We start from the raw sequence: 15,305 nt of genomic DNA on the forward strand, positions 1-15,305 counted from the left end.
ATGAAAAACAATAAACTGACATATGAAATGAAAACTCATAAGCTCTTAGCTTTAGTTTCTTACCTTGTCCTTGTCTTCATGTGTAACCTCATCTGCAGCACCTACAGTGAAATTATAATTTTCATTAGAGGAGCTGGAGCACACAGAAGCAGAAATATTATATTATAAGTGTAAACAATTTTACAGTTAAAAAACATTTTATTCAGGTGTTTTTAAGTTGAATTCAAAGATTTAAGTTTGAAGAACATGTCTTTTCTAGGCAGCATTATAAAAGTTATGTCAGGATTCTATTTTTGTGTGCTTTTTCTTTTTGTTGCTGTTCTGTTTCCTCTTGTGTGTGGCAGGGGGCGAGGCTGGCTGTAACTGTGGCAGCTGACAAGACTCAACTGGTTCCCATTACTCATCAACCTCAACATGAAAGTTGGGTCATCACTCCAATACTCTTCCAGATCATTCTGTCTTCTAGATCAGCAGTGCCTAACGCAAGTGTTTGCTAGTATTCTCAAGCTTTCTGTTCGTCATTTTTGCATCTTTGGTTTTTCCAGGCTGCTCTGCCACTGCTTCAGCTTTGTCTTGTAACAACCCCAAAGTTAGTGACAATACAATCTAAATATGTATCTGAAGTAACGTGAAAATAAAATCGAATCAAAGTTTTGCTTTTCTTATTTGTTGCAGATGGTATTTCAGATATAAATTCAGACTGACCTTTTGCCACTGTGCTGTCATCATTATTTGAGTGCTCAACATCACCGGGTTCATTCAGCAGGTCACTCTGAGAAATCAGATGATTTTATCTTTATTGGTTATTTATTAAAACAGAAACATATAACTGGAGAATATAAAATCTTCTCTTATCATAAATGCTTAAATCAAATGTAGACTAATGACCTTCACTTTGACGTTAGATGAACTCTTCCCCTCATCTTCTGCAGGACAACCTGGAAATAAATAAGTAAATAAATAAATAAATAACAAAAAACTCCTCTCTGTCAAAGATGTTTTATACACACATACACATACTGGGTAAGTCATTTGTGTATATTGGGTATCAAGTATATACAGTTTTACCATTATAATTATGCAGGACAGTCATTCTATAACAATAATAATAATGATTTATTCAAGGAAGCTTTTTTGTTATTATAGATTTCTGCTTGGGGTATTTGTGCGTGAATTAAATTCCACAGTAAAGAAATTGCATTTTGTTTTGAAAGTGCCAGATGTCGTAGGTGAAATGATTGGCCCCCTGTACATACTTTGTAATTTGATGCTCTGCCATTTACATAAAATTGCGACCTTTTGGACCAGTCCAATAAATATGTTTAGGTATCCCTGTATGAGCACCACGTTCTTGTTGGACTGTCAGCTATATTGTTGCTGATGTGTGGATCTCACAATTTAAACATGAAAATCTCACCTGTCTGATTTTGCTGAAACTCTGAGGAATCCGTCCCTTCTTCTGTGTTTGATTTGAAGTCCACATGTTTTTGCTCATCATTCTCATCCAGCGTCCCTCTGCTGCCGCAGTTTGGCTTCTTTTCAGAGACCATAACATCTATTTTTTCCAGCAGTGCTGTCATTTCCTTAACATCTGTCATAGTTTTAGTGCATGCGTGGTACCTTTTTTCATCAAAACCTGTGTTAGCTTTCAAATCTGTCAGTGCACTTTCACACTCTGCATCTGCATCATGAGTCACAACTGTTATTAAATAAGAAAGTGACTCTTTCCCAAAAGCCTTTTCCAACCACTGCACTCCTGCACTATGTTGGCTGCTATCCAGACTATTTGGTAATATCAGGAGAAAAACATGAGCTCCCTGATTTAGCAGGAGGTTCTCAGTGTTTTGCTGACCAAGCATGTTGATCACAGAGATGTGTCGACCACACAGATCATACAGTTTGGGTGACAGATGCTGCATATGTGTCTGCTCATCGTTGGCAAGCAAGATATTTTCCGGTCCCACCTTAATAGAATTTGTGTCACCAATTAACACAAGAGTAAGCTCTGGATTCACTGGGAAAAAAGAATGGCACCATGTTAGAAATAGTTTAAACAACATTCTAAGAGTTTAATAATGGAAAAGAACTACAAGAACAAATTCTCACATTCATTAGGTTGCGATGGTGGACTTGTGTCCATCAGTGTTTTATTGTCCTCTGTAGAGCTCATATTGGCAGTTAAAAGCAAAAAGTCTGCAAATATCAGAGATTAATTTGATTAGATTTCTTATTTTTTCCAAAGAATTTGACATATTGCAGAAATGTCATTTATAACATTGATTATAATGCAAAAAATTTGACCTTTCCCATTGGATGATAAAGACTTGATTTCAGACTCTCCGTCTGTTCTGTCTCCATGTTGTTCACTTTCACCAGGTTTATTCACTGGATCAATCTAAGAACAAGAATAAATTGTTTGAGAAATACTGAAAAATTGAATATAGTTGTGTGATATAAATACTGTCAATAAATGCAAAACTTAAATGAACTGTATGCTGGAAACTGACTACAGTGAAACTATTTTACCTTCACTGTAGCTGCAGTTTCCTCCAACTCATCTTCTGACAGATCATGTAAAAAATTAATTGCACAGGGTTAGCATTAAAAATATTTCCAAACCATATCAGTTTATGAATGTTTGAATTGTAGTTGTAAGAATTACCTTTGTCATCTGTCAAAGATGAAGTTTCAGTTTCGATTTCAGTCTTTCCTCTTCCTCCTCCAACTCCTCGTGCTGTGATGTCGTGAGTCTCCGCCTCACAAACCCTTCCTGGTACAATTCTTTTTAGAGAGAGAGAGACACAGAGAGAGAGAGAGAGAGAAAGAGAGAGACAGAGACACAGAGAGAGAGAGAGACAGAGACAGAGAGAGAAAGAGAAAGCAAAAGTTGACAGTGCAACATAACTGCCCTACATGTGAAGGATTTTTACAAATGCTTTCACTTAAAGCACTTCCCTGTATATGCTGCAGTGTTCAGTGTATGCCTATATAAAGTCCTTGTGTCAAAGTAGATGAAAATGTAACTGAGAAATGCATGTGGTCAGCAATCAAAGCACAATGCCCATTGTCTGTTTATTGTGTAAACATCTTAGCATATTAGGCCTAACATCATAAACTGAATACAAACATCATATATTGCTTCATGTAGCTTTACAATAAACAACATAAAAATGTAGCTGCATGCGGCCTGTGATGTTTCTTTTTGCTGAGGTGTGTTTATATAGTTGGTGAAAATAGATTTCTTCATTCTTTTGTTGGTCTTGTCTTATTCTTCTCTGTAACAGGTTCTTCTATGAATTGTATCGATTATCTTGGTTGTCAGTCCAACTTTGTTTGAGTTTTTCAAACCTTAAAACCACAGAGAATAACCAAACCTACACAGTTTCACATCATTGACAGTTCAGAAGGGACTCTTTTAAAGCAGGACACAGATATTCACAGATCACAGCCACAGCCTTAAAACCAGTTTCCGCTTTTACTATTGTGGCTGGTAGGCATATAACATATTTCAAATTACAATCATGAGTCAGGAAAGAGGCAGGCTCAGCTAGAAATCAGACAAGACCTCAATATGTAATGTTTAAAAAGATATTTGCACAAAAACTATAGAATAGTTGTACAAACTCACCTTTGCTTGTTGTTCCTTCACTCTCACTGGTCCGGCTGATTTATCACAAACCCTTCCTGGTACAATTCTTTTTATAGAGAGAGAGGGGGGGAGAGAGAGAGAGAGAGAGAGAGAGAGAGAGAGAGAGAGAGAGAGCAAATGTTGACAGTGAACCAGAACTGCCCTACACGTGATTTCCCTGAAATCACGTGTAGGGAAAGGATTTTTGCAAATGCTTTCACTTAAAGCAGAGAGAGAGAGAGAGAGAGAGAGAGAGAGAGAGAGAGAGATAGAGAGAGACAGAGACAGAGAAAGAGAAAGCAACAGTTGACAGTGAAACAGAACGGCCCTACATGTGATTTCAGGGAAATCACATGTAGGGAAAGGATTTTTACAAATGCTTTCACTTAAAGCACTTCCCTGTATATGCTGCAGTGTTCAGTGTGTGCCTATATAAAGTCCTTGAGTCAAAGCAGATGAAAATGTAACTGAGAAATGCATGTGGTCAGCAATCAAAGCACAATGCCCATTGTCTGTTTATTGTGTAAACATCTTAGCATATTAGGCCTAACATCATAAACTGAATACAAACATCATATATTGCTTCATGTAGCTTTACAATAAACAACATAAACATGCAGCTGCATGCGGCCTGTGATGTTTCTTTTTGCTGAGGTGTGTTTATATAGTTGGTGAAAATAACCAACTATATAATATCAGACTGTCTATAGGATTGTGTTGGGGAAAAAAGGATATAAGACACTCTAAAGTGTACATCCTAACTCTGTATACTGTATGTTTTAACATAGTACTGGTAAAAAGCAGCCAAAATGCTCAGTGTTATAAAGGTTAATGTGCAAACTCTTAACTGTGTGTGTGTGGGCGCGAGTAGTTCTCATGGGCATTTAAATTAGAATTTTCTGAAAAACTGAAATGAAAATTATACTCAACATTACACTGTGTTTATACACACATGCACATACATAACTGTCCCACTGTCTGTTTAAGTTTTGCCAACACTGAACATATATATGATTTATTTTTGTTGAGATTGAAAGTGAAAGTATTTCTGCTGTAGCATCAGATGAGACAATAAAGCAACACTAATGGGCTGTTAAAACATTATATATTTTAAATGTCTATCAACAAAGTGAAAGCGAGGATTTAAGCTAAAAGTGTGGCTGAATTTCACTATTTTTGCTTCACGGTCCATGAGAAAAGTATCCACACCAACATGTCTGTCAATGTTTCTAGAGACATTGTTATTCTGATCTAACCCTTGCAACTCATGCCGTGCAGATGACTTTGCTTAAACAAAAGACTTCCACAGCATGTTGGCTTTGTTACAACACTGTGTTGTTTGACATGCCTAACATCACTGCGAAACATTCCACTGTTGTGCTACTCTGATGATGAAGTTACAGTCCTCCAACATCTCCCAGGCTCTTCTAAATGCTGATTTGGTTTTGTTTGTCAATGGTTCTACTTCACATGTACTAACACAGGCTGTAGCCATGTTGCCTGTATACTGTTTGCTCTAATCATGCTGTTCTATCCTCAGGTCCTCTTCCTGTCCACTACCAGTCAGACACTGATTGCTACTACAGTTGTTACCACTAAAACTGTGAAGTTACTATTGTTTACAGGTTTCTGTGTCTAAATCCTTAACGGAAGACACTGCAAAATGGATAATAGTTTAGGTTCATTGGGGAGGGAAGTGGTAATATTTACAAATAGCCTTATAAGCAGTTAAAATTCATACCAAATGTTGATATTATAAAATTATTTTGGGGTGGGGTGCAATTGGCAAAGTCAGATTTTCATATGGGCAATATAAGCTGGTTATATAGCCCAGTGGGGCAAATCAAAGCACCATTATTATGCCTGTTACCATTCTTTTAAAAAACTCCCCTTAAATGAAAAAAAAAAATACACAACAAAAAGATGGGTATTTAAAATACAAAAAAAAACTTTTCAGGCATTTGAATTTTGCCCATCTCTCCCTGTGCAAGCTTCTCTGTCACTCTTTTAGTATAGCATTGTCCACATGTATCCTTGTCTGTTCATGTTTGTCAAAACATGGCACTGGTCTGAGGGCAAACAGTTAGCCTTCTTCTCATACCAGCTCCTGGAGAAAGAACGAGTCTGTCTACCTTTGTCTTTCGTTTGCTGCTTTATGCTTTACATATTTGAAACCCAATAAACGTTCGATAACAACATGGACAGCTTGTTTAGTTTAATCAAGCTTTACTTTGTTCTGCGAGCTCTTTGAGCGAGAGTTCTCGATAATTCAGGAAAAAAATTAGCATGAAAACAGAAAGAAAATTACTCAGAAAAACAGGGAAAAAAAACATGTTTTTTTCTTCAAATGAATGCAAAGCGCTTCCGTAGCTTTAAATCTTAATATATGTTGTAAAATATTTGAACAGCTAGTGAATTGAGATTGTCTCGAGTTGAGTACACTTTAATTGTTCTGTGATATTATACTGCTCTCTAGTGTTCAAGGAAACAAACAGCAACACGAAGTCATTGGTTGTATTCATATGAAAATCATGATTACAAGGGGCGACATCTGCACTGGAGGTGAGTGTATTCTGTGCTGTGGAGACCAGTTTTCTTAGGAGAAGGTCATTTCAGGGGAGGGTGCGGGGAACGTGCAGCATCTCTCTGCGACAACTGCGCCAAAGCCTCCTGCAGTTTGGTGGAAATAAACCGGACAGAGAAACGCTAAACAAAGTAAAGGGATATTCCACTGTGCACTGCCTCACAGCTAAAGCATACAACATCCAGACCTGAGGCTTTTATCACAGTTCCTCGGTTCAGGATGTCATCCTCTGAAAATGCTGCGTCATGTGAAGGTATGTGGATTTCATCATCACATTTAGGTGATTTCTGCGCTGCACTGTTTATAATTAACTGCTATTTAAAATGTCATACATGGTTTACACCCAACGTTGAAACCAGATGTTTTAAATAAACAATCCAGTTCATTTATTTACCTTTATATGAGGGGGAAAGGGAATAATATTACAGGAAGCAAAAATGTTGCTACAACACACGTCATATTTTAAAGATTCCTTTTCAGCACGCATTTGGTAACTATTGTTATTTTTGTCTTCAGGTGAGCAGCTGCAACTATTAATTCAATGAGTCTATGAGATTATTGTTTCAAAAGTTAATTAAGGAGATTAAGCATCTCTCTCTAAACCAGTTCCTTGGGCTCAAAGTAAATCCTGGCCAAAAACTATTTAGAGGTCATTTGTTTAAGATTTCGTTGGAATTATTTACATTTGGCAGACATTTAACATAATACATGATATAATTATACTACTGAACAGGTCCTCACAGAAGCCTACAAACTAAACATTTCATGAAAACTGAATTCTTCCTAGACTCTCCTACATGCTTGGAAAGGAAGGATGAAGTGAGAAATATTCAGCTGTAACATACAAATTCACCTATAGATAAATTCTACACACTGCACTTTTCATTTTTTGGACCACTAATGAAGTGGCCACACAAAAGAAAGGGATTCTTTTTCTGTCGCCCTGGAGGGACCAGAAGTACTTCACAAAATATAAGTCAGATGTAGATTTAAAATGTTGCCATATTATGTTCTGGTATCAGCTTTAAATAATTCTGGTAATAGAATGTGAATTACAACTGTCTTTCTGTCTTAGTCTGTGAAGCGTCACCTTCAACTTCAGAACCCCTGAGGATTGTTCTGCTGGGGAGAACAGGAACCGGCAGAAGCTCCTCAGGCAACACCATCCTGGGCAGGTCCGCTTTCTGGGTGGACGTCTCCCCCTCTTCTGTGACCACACAATGCAAGAGACAAACGGGGACACTGAATGGGCGCAGCCTTTCTGTGATAGACACGCCAGGATTCTTCCACACACAGCTACGCCCTCAAGAGGTCATAGCAGAGGTGGGGCGCTGTGTTGCTCTGGCCACTCCGGGACCCCATGCCTTCTTGGTGACCCTACAGCCAGGCAGGTTCACACAGGAGGAAAAGGACACCCTGGAGTGGATGAAGGCTACTTTTGGACACAAAGTAGTCAGGTTTACCATGGTGCTCTTCACTTGGGGAGACCTTCTACTGGGCAAAGACATCGGGGATTTCCTGGAGGAGAACCACGAGCTGGTGGAGTTTGTCAGCAGCTGCCAGGGAGGGTTTCATATCTTTGACAACAGCGAACAGGACAAGGCAACAGCATGCACAAAACAGGTTGTGGAGCTACTGAAGAAAGTGGACAAAATAGTGGCTGACAATGGAGGTGGTTGCTATAGCAATGAGATGTTTAACAAAGCTGAGAGGGCCATCAGGGATGCACAAGAGATGATTCTGGAAGAAAGTGGACCAAAGGTGGAATACCCTCAGAGGCTGACTGAAGGTAAGGAAGAGCCGGGGCCAGAGAGGAGGAGACAGAGGGAAGATGAAGAAGAGAGGAGAAGAGAGGAGGAAGAGGCCAAGAAGAGGGCAGAGAGGCTTTTCTGGTGTGAGCTGGTGACTGCACTGGGAAAAGGTGCTGCAGAGGGGGCAGGGGTCATGGGGAAGGACAAAGGGAAAGGCAAGGTTGTGAAGAAAGTGAAGGTGGTGGAGAGGGCAGCCGCTCTGGCAGCATCGCCACTCTGCATCAGTTCTGCTGCAAAAATGGTGAGTGGGGCTGTGAGAGAGGGAAGTAAGGTCTTTTACAAGCACCGAAAAACATTACTGCATTGATGAACTGATGGAAACTTGACTGCACTTTATTATGCAAACAGGCAATTGCGTGGGAAAGGAAAACTCACTCAACACCGTGTATGTAACGCTATGATTCTCTGACACTGATCAGTTCATAAGCATTTTCATTTGTGTATGTGTTTGGGGAGTGGAGAGGAAGGCAAACATCCTGGTATATGTCTCACCATGTGGACTGCTAACAAAAAGCAAAACCACACCTTTGAACTGAGTGAAGACACGTTATAATTTAAGTAATGACATAGAAATGACTTACCACTCACCTCCCTGTCAGTAACATTTTCTGAAAGCCTTTTTCATCAATCAAAGCTTTTAAAGAAATTCAGGATGTTGTAATGCTATTTTACAGGAGCCTTTCAGCAGCTTTGGCTCTATCTATTGCTTGAGAAAAAGTGCAAACCCTTTCTTTGCCCTCCGATGACAAAACATTTCACTACAAAAAACTATATTGGAAATACCAGAAGTTAACCTACTTGGAAATGAGGAAAAGTAAACATAGAAAAGATTGCACATTTAGAAAGGTATTCAAGGGAGTGTCTCACTGCAAACCAAATAAAAAGAAGATCCTTTGTGGACGATTACAGAGAACACATTTACAAACAAAATACAGTATTTCTTATTATTGTAAATCATCAGGAAAATACAGTTTGTCAAATGTGGTGGTGACTATAGTGTCTGGGCACTTCTACACACTTCATGGAATCTAAAATTACACACGTGACTGAGCAAAGGAAAAAATGTCAGGCACTTTTTTCATGAATTCAAATCATCACTTTGCACCTCAAAGGGGAAAATACGGACAAATACACAGTTTCCTTAGTGTTACTCCCGTGCCTGATTTTACATCCATGTGCACATCAAGTGTCACATTAGCATCCTATATACATGTATAAAAAACAAAGATACTCCACATACAGTGCACATACACACACTTACAAAAACATTCACACAAACTACCAGTCAGACAGAAATTCAATTTAGACTTGCATTTCTTTGGTCTGGAGGGCAAAGTCAGACCTTCAATCCCACTGCTAAACACAATTGGACAGCAAGGTCTGTGTTCAGATGCTGTTGCAGGCACAATTGAATGGCTGTACAACGAGGACTTCTCTTTTAAATGGGTATTGGCAGGGACATCTTCCCTCTCCCTTGAAGCACTACAAACAGGCAAAGAGGGAAGACAAAGCAAGTGAGAGAAAATTAATTAGAGAAGAATTCTGAATCCAAAACCGAAACCACATTTACACTTTTTCCTACTCCGGCCTCTATTCATGTAACCCCACGTACACACAGAGTTGTCTGATTAGTACATTTGCGGGGCATTGTCTACTAAAGTTTGCCTTACTTCACCCTTTGCATTACATTATTAGAAAATGGAAAATTTAATAAGAAGTTTGGGCTAGTTTGGTAAAATATAGTAGGCATCTTTTGATTAGTAGGAATACAAACATAATAACAATTATACTTCTGGCATCTAGATTTAAAGTGACCACAGCCACAGACATCCACAATATGTTGTTTTTGTACCAAACATCTTTACTCACCCCTTGTAACATAAAGGTAGAAGAAATCACAGTAGAAAATGGTCTGCACGACACCAGACACCACTGCAATTTGGTCAAAGAAGCCCTCTGTGTTGTAACGCCACACCCAGTTGGCTATGTAGAGGGCTCGATAGAGGCCAAGGAAGAACAGGTAGTGGGTGGTGATGGACTCTGCCTCACCGGTTTTGGTGATCATGAAGAGCTGGGGCATTATGGCCACTGCCTCCAGGAAGATGGAGAAGGTCCAGAGGATCTACAGGAGGAGGCACAAGAGTTTTACTTAAAACAATCCTTCAACAAAGATGTTAAGATGAATTTGAACAAAAGGCTAATACATGTGTAACATAAATAAAACTTCAACTAATGAGACCAAAAATGAGCTGTTATAACTGTTGGGGTCATGACCCATTTCTCATATCATTTAGAGCTGAAACAATTAATCGATTATTACTCGATTACTTAATTCATCGACAACTATTTTGATAATCGAAAGCTTTTTTCACGATTAAAACAAGATTTCCGATTGTTTAAGCTTCTTAAATGTGCATATTTTCTTTGCTCTAGATAACAAAGAAATCATTAAAAGTGAATCATTTTGGTTTGTGGACAAAACAAGACCTTCGAGAACATCATCATTTACAGGTTTGACGAACATCGATCAACAATTTTTAAGGTTTTCTGATATTTTATGGACCAAACGATTCATCGATGAATCGAGAAAAAAATCAACCGATTAATCGATTATGAAAATAATCGTTAGTTGCAGCTCTAGTATCATTGTATATCAATGAAAATGCTATATATATATAGATATATATATATATATATATATATATCATATCATATAGGGGGTGGAGTGGCTCAGTGGTTAAGACTGGTACCCTGTGTACGGAAGCCATCATGGTCGCAAGTTCGACTCCACCCCTGGCCTGATTGTACTCAATTCCATTGTAAGTCGCTTTGGATAAAAGCGTCTGCTAAATGACATGTAATGTAATGTAATATATATATATATGTATATATATACACACACACATACCTCCAGTGGAGTGAAAGCGTAGTTCTCCAGGAAGGAGAGTCCGATAACCGGCACCAACAGGAATTCTACTCGGAACGTGTCATTGTCTGAATCGAATGTGTTCCTGAAGCGCATGTAGATCAGGTACACAGTGGCATAAGACATAGCCAGGAACACCACCTGAAAACAGTGCCAAAAAATCCATTCCTTTATTATCCTCAAAGGTCCATGAAAACATGGATACTTCATATAGTGTATGTGTGTAAATCTGGACTGACTTGTATGACCTAGTGCAACAGGCAGCATTTGAGAAGTGTAAACTAACTTTAGCCTCCAAGAAACCTATAAACTGTAGGAAGCATTAGGACATTTTAGGGTTAAGACCTGATTTTAGGATTGAGGTAAAATTAGGTTTATGTCGGGGGTAGGTTAAGAGGTTGGAGTTCTGAGAGTCCTCATTAAGATAGCTGATCAAGAAAGAGAGAGAGAGAGAGTGTGTTGTAGTAAGAGAGATATCTTCTGCACTTACCTTCATGATCGTGTTGTAGGGAGAGATGAAGACCGTAAATAAATCAAGGTACCTGGTGGTGAAAACAAGTGCAAACAGCACCTGAGATTTCCCCGAGATTCCTAAAGAAATAACATACATAAGTACAATAAGATTTATCATTGCCTGAGGCAGATGACCTCCAGCAGATCAATGGTCATGTGCACGCACTTACCTGCTCACACACACAATAATCAGTCTTGTATAATGTACCTAAAAGGGATACTTGAGTAAAAGTACAAGTATCTTACCAGATACTTCTACTCTGGTAGTTTTATAATATTACTTAAGTCTTAAAGTATACGACATTGATATGACTGTATTTATGTATCAAAAGTAATTTCCTGATATAAAATGTACTTAAGTTTTAGAAATAAAAGTATTTTTAAAAAGTGAGGAGTTAGGATTGAGCCATTGTAGCTCAGTGGTAAGGCGAGTTGTCTTTCAACTGGAAGATTGTGAGTTTAATTCCCGGCCCATCTAGTCTATATGTGTCCTTGAGCAAGACAGTTAACCCCACGTTGAAGTGTGTGAATGGGTAAACTGTAGTGTAAAGCAGCTCATCAAGACTAGAAAAACTATATAAATACAGACCATTACCAACTCTTCTTCTTCTGGTTTTATCTGATAGTGACGAGTAACAAAGAGAGTTAGAGGAAATGTAGTGGAGTAAATGTAAAAGTAGCTCGAAGTGAATTTTGTACTTTAACAACGTATTTGAACTGTGTTACATTACAACACTACAAATAATTCATTTTAATGAATGCAGTGAGTTGCTGTGGTTTGGTGTAGAGTAGGTGGAGCAGGCAGCAGATAAATTGGACAACATTGCCACGTCGCTCATGTTCCTGCAGAACTACTTAGAATAATGCAAACACAACTGACAACATGTGTGAGTGAACACTGAGGTGCTGCAATATCTGCACTGTACTCGTGCACAAGTATGGATTGGAGAGGCCCTGCAGTCTCATCAGTAACACTGGCAGCAGTGTGTGTGTGTGTGTGTGTGTGTGTGTGAGTGAGTGAGTGAGTGACAGCCTTCTTACCTGCACACGACCTGGACCTCCATATCTTCACCAACAGGATGATGATAGCCACCAGATGTGACACGTCGCCCGCCAGACGAAAGATGTTCATGTTGTTTATGTCGTGTTTCAACAACAAAGACTGGAAAACAACACCTTTACAGGCCTTCTACGCGTCCCCAACAGACTGGTGTCGAGACTCACAGACACAAACAAAAACTCTGTTTCCGAGCACAATAGCTCAAAAAAACAAGAAACAAAAACCACAACTTCAGTCTTCTACCACAGAGACGACGAGCAGACGAGTTGTGACGTCTCACAGAGAGCAGAGGTCTGAGAGTAAAGTTGGTCAGTGGCGGTGACGTGGCTGACAGCTCATACGCACCAGGAACCAGCGTCAAGCTAACCCGGAACCTACAAATACGCGCATTTCCGGTCCTGGTTTTTCAAATGAAAACCCCAATAAGCCAATACGCGCTCCGAACATATATCCCGTAAAATGAATGTTTCTCTATGACATTTATTTACCTGATGTCTAACATCAACATCGCTGTTGCTGCCTTTATATGGCTAACTTGATTTTTACTTTAGTTATAGGGCAGTACCCCAATGAAACAGCAGGTGGTGATAGACGGCAGACTATCTATCTATCTATCTATCTATCTACCTTACTTATTATTTAACAAATACAGACTTACCACGTGATCCAAATGTATTTAAGGAACGAGATAAGAATAAGGATGATATTAAAGGGCAAGAAGAAGAAGAAGTAGGAAGCTTGACACTTGTGGAAATGTGTGTAATATAATGAGGCCATTAATTTTCCTTTTCACTGTTGACACTGAAGAAGCTGCTTGATGGACTTTTTAAAAAATTTTTGTCCTAAAAGAGACTGAAATTAGTCTTTACAATGAATGCAAAAGCTTTGTTGAAGTACATCATTTTTTTGAGAACCTAATATTTGAATTAATGACAGTGAAATAAATCTTAGTGTGTATCACTTTGCAAACACATAATGTGACTTTTATTTGCATCATCATTGCATTCATGCTTTTTGGGGTTTTTAAAATTCTCTCCGTCCTATATGTATTTGCTGCTAAGCAACATTCCCCCGCCACCTACCTATTGCTTTGTGAATCAGCATCAAATACTTCAAACCACACACTCACCCTCCATTTCTCATCACTAGATGTCCCATGAAGTCCCGCCGTCACCTCCTCTACATCCCTCCTCCATCCTACAATAACCTACAAACTGAAGCCAAATTCTGACATTGCATGCGTCCAGCTCTCCCTACCTCCTTCTCCCTTGTTCGATGCAATAAAATCAGCCCAGGAACACCTGACATTACAGAGGAAATGCCTTCATCCTACACCCCCAGCATCTGCAGTGGTGCAGAGAAATGAGGGGGCCCCACACACCAGTGGAGTGCACCAGCTTCTTCATACACCCTTGAAGTGTGAAGTGCAGAGCCTGGTCCCTTTATCAGTCGCTAGGTTGTTGAAGTTAAATCTCACCATATTAGGTTCACAGAACACCTAATAAAGTGTCAGGTGTGGCACCCAGTGTGGTCTTCTGCTGCTGTATTTGCAAACTATAAATCAAACAAGCATTCATATTACTTATCAGTGAGATCAGACAGCAAGAGCGATACCTAATGACACCACACACCGTATTAAGGCATTATTATTAATAATCTATTGCATCAGCAAAGAGAAAGAGAAAGTTTTGGCATTGTCATGTGGGCAGATGTAACACCCACATCCCTTTTCGGGTGCAAGATATTTTAAAAAGGAAACCATCCTGCTTTGTAATTTAGGAGGCAGAGGTAGAGAGAAAGAGAAGGAGCGATGAGGGGGCAAAAAGGGTGATGTGGGTTAGAGTGGTTTCCATAGAAACAGTTTTATACTCAGTTCGTAATTCACATCGATATCTATGGAGCTTTTTCGAAATTAACCATTACATGTCACTCGAATGACTCGCAAGACAAACACTCAGGGGTGGTTTGAATAGCAACTTTGTGGCGATGACATTAAAATAAGGAATTTACAAATGTTATGTTCAAAGACAAGGTGTTACATGTAAATTACAAATCTGGTGCAGCTGCACTGACAAATAAATGGAGAACTTTATCCAATCTGTATGAGCAGGTGTGGTTCAGGAAAGTTTATTCTTAATTTGTTATTTAGTGACCTTTAATTGACCAGGCAAGTCAATTGAGAACCAATTCTCATTTACAATGACGACCCGGCAACAAAGCAATATTAAACCATTCACAGCAGTCACACGTGTGAAGAGAAAAAGGTTAAATTGTAACTGTGTGAATGAATGAACCGAGTTTTAGTGTCTGTTGCGGATGATTCCAGTCATATGCAGCAGAAAACTGAAGTTAGTGTAAGTAATGAGCGAAGACAAGATGGAGTTTTACCAATAAGGGCTTTATAAATGAACAGAAACCAATATGTTTGTCTGCAAGAGTGAAGAGAGGATATAGACTGCAGGGTTCACTGCTGCACATCATAAAGCGTGGGTTTTCTCTAGTTTCCTCCCACAGTCCAAAAACATGCAGATTTAGGGATTAGGTAAATTGGACACCCTGAATTGAGTATAGGTATTTGTCCATATGTGTGACCCTGTGATGGACTGCTGACCTTTCGGCCTTCCTTTACGTTCTCTGAGCCAATAACAAATGACAAAGTTTGAGTAATGCCATTTGCTGCTACACACACACACTGCAACACTTCCAGTGCAACTCAGCATTGAATTCTCAGCGTGCAGCCTTTAGTGCTACAGAAGTGACAGAAATGATTGAGTCGACAGACT

At 39.1% G+C, this 15,305-nt stretch overlaps 3 protein-coding genes across 25 annotated transcripts in view; 1 reads left to right on the forward strand and 2 right to left on the reverse strand.

The window, feature by feature from the left end:
- The window catches only part of LOC131475314 (interferon-induced very large GTPase 1-like), a 64,083-nt gene extending 60,376 nt beyond the window's left edge, over nt 1-3,707 (reverse strand). For 9 of the 23 annotated variants that reach the window (XM_058653330.1, XM_058653326.1, XM_058653328.1 and 6 more), the window contains exons 1-8: nt 3,629-3,700; nt 2,663-2,781; nt 2,527-2,561; nt 2,302-2,395; nt 2,107-2,193; nt 1,418-2,014; nt 889-938; nt 706-772 (exon numbers count right to left, since the gene is read on the reverse strand). In XM_058653330.1, the coding sequence (XP_058509313.1) occupies nt 706-772; nt 889-938; nt 1,418-2,014; nt 2,107-2,170 (778 nt within the window). In that variant the 5' untranslated portion in view covers nt 2,171-2,193; nt 2,302-2,395; nt 2,527-2,561; nt 2,663-2,781; nt 3,629-3,700. Of the gene's footprint in view, nt 1-705; nt 773-888; nt 939-1,417; nt 2,015-2,106; nt 2,194-2,301; nt 2,396-2,526; nt 2,562-2,662; nt 2,782-3,628 lie in introns of all 23 variants that reach the window. The other 14 variants (XM_058653339.1, XM_058653338.1, XM_058653336.1 and 11 more) reach the window with 6 other exon arrangements.
- A 2,365-nt stretch (nt 3,708-6,072) lies between these two features.
- Nucleotides 6,073-8,330, forward strand: LOC131475365 (GTPase IMAP family member 7-like). The gene is made up of 2 exons (XM_058653441.1): nt 6,073-6,465; nt 7,288-8,330. The coding sequence occupies exons 1-2, from the start codon at nt 6,432-6,434 to the stop codon at nt 8,328-8,330; spliced, it is 1,077 nt and encodes a 358-aa protein (XP_058509424.1). The 5' UTR covers nt 6,073-6,431.
- A 10-nt stretch (nt 8,331-8,340) lies between these two features.
- kdelr3 (KDEL endoplasmic reticulum protein retention receptor 3) lies at nt 8,341-12,887 on the reverse strand. The gene is made up of 5 exons (XM_058653456.1): nt 12,504-12,887; nt 11,440-11,540; nt 10,932-11,090; nt 9,893-10,145; nt 8,341-9,505 (listed from the first exon to the last, which is right to left on the reverse strand). Exons 1-5 carry the CDS (start codon nt 12,592-12,594, stop codon nt 9,462-9,464), a joined length of 648 nt encoding a protein of 215 aa, XP_058509439.1. The 5' UTR covers nt 12,595-12,887; the 3' UTR covers nt 8,341-9,461.
- Between the last annotated feature and the right edge of the window lie 2,418 nt (nt 12,888-15,305).

The sequence above is a fragment of the Solea solea genome, chromosome 16, assembly GCF_958295425.1.
Source record: "Solea solea chromosome 16, fSolSol10.1, whole genome shotgun sequence".
Taxonomy (NCBI): Eukaryota; Metazoa; Chordata; class Actinopteri; order Pleuronectiformes; family Soleidae; genus Solea; species Solea solea.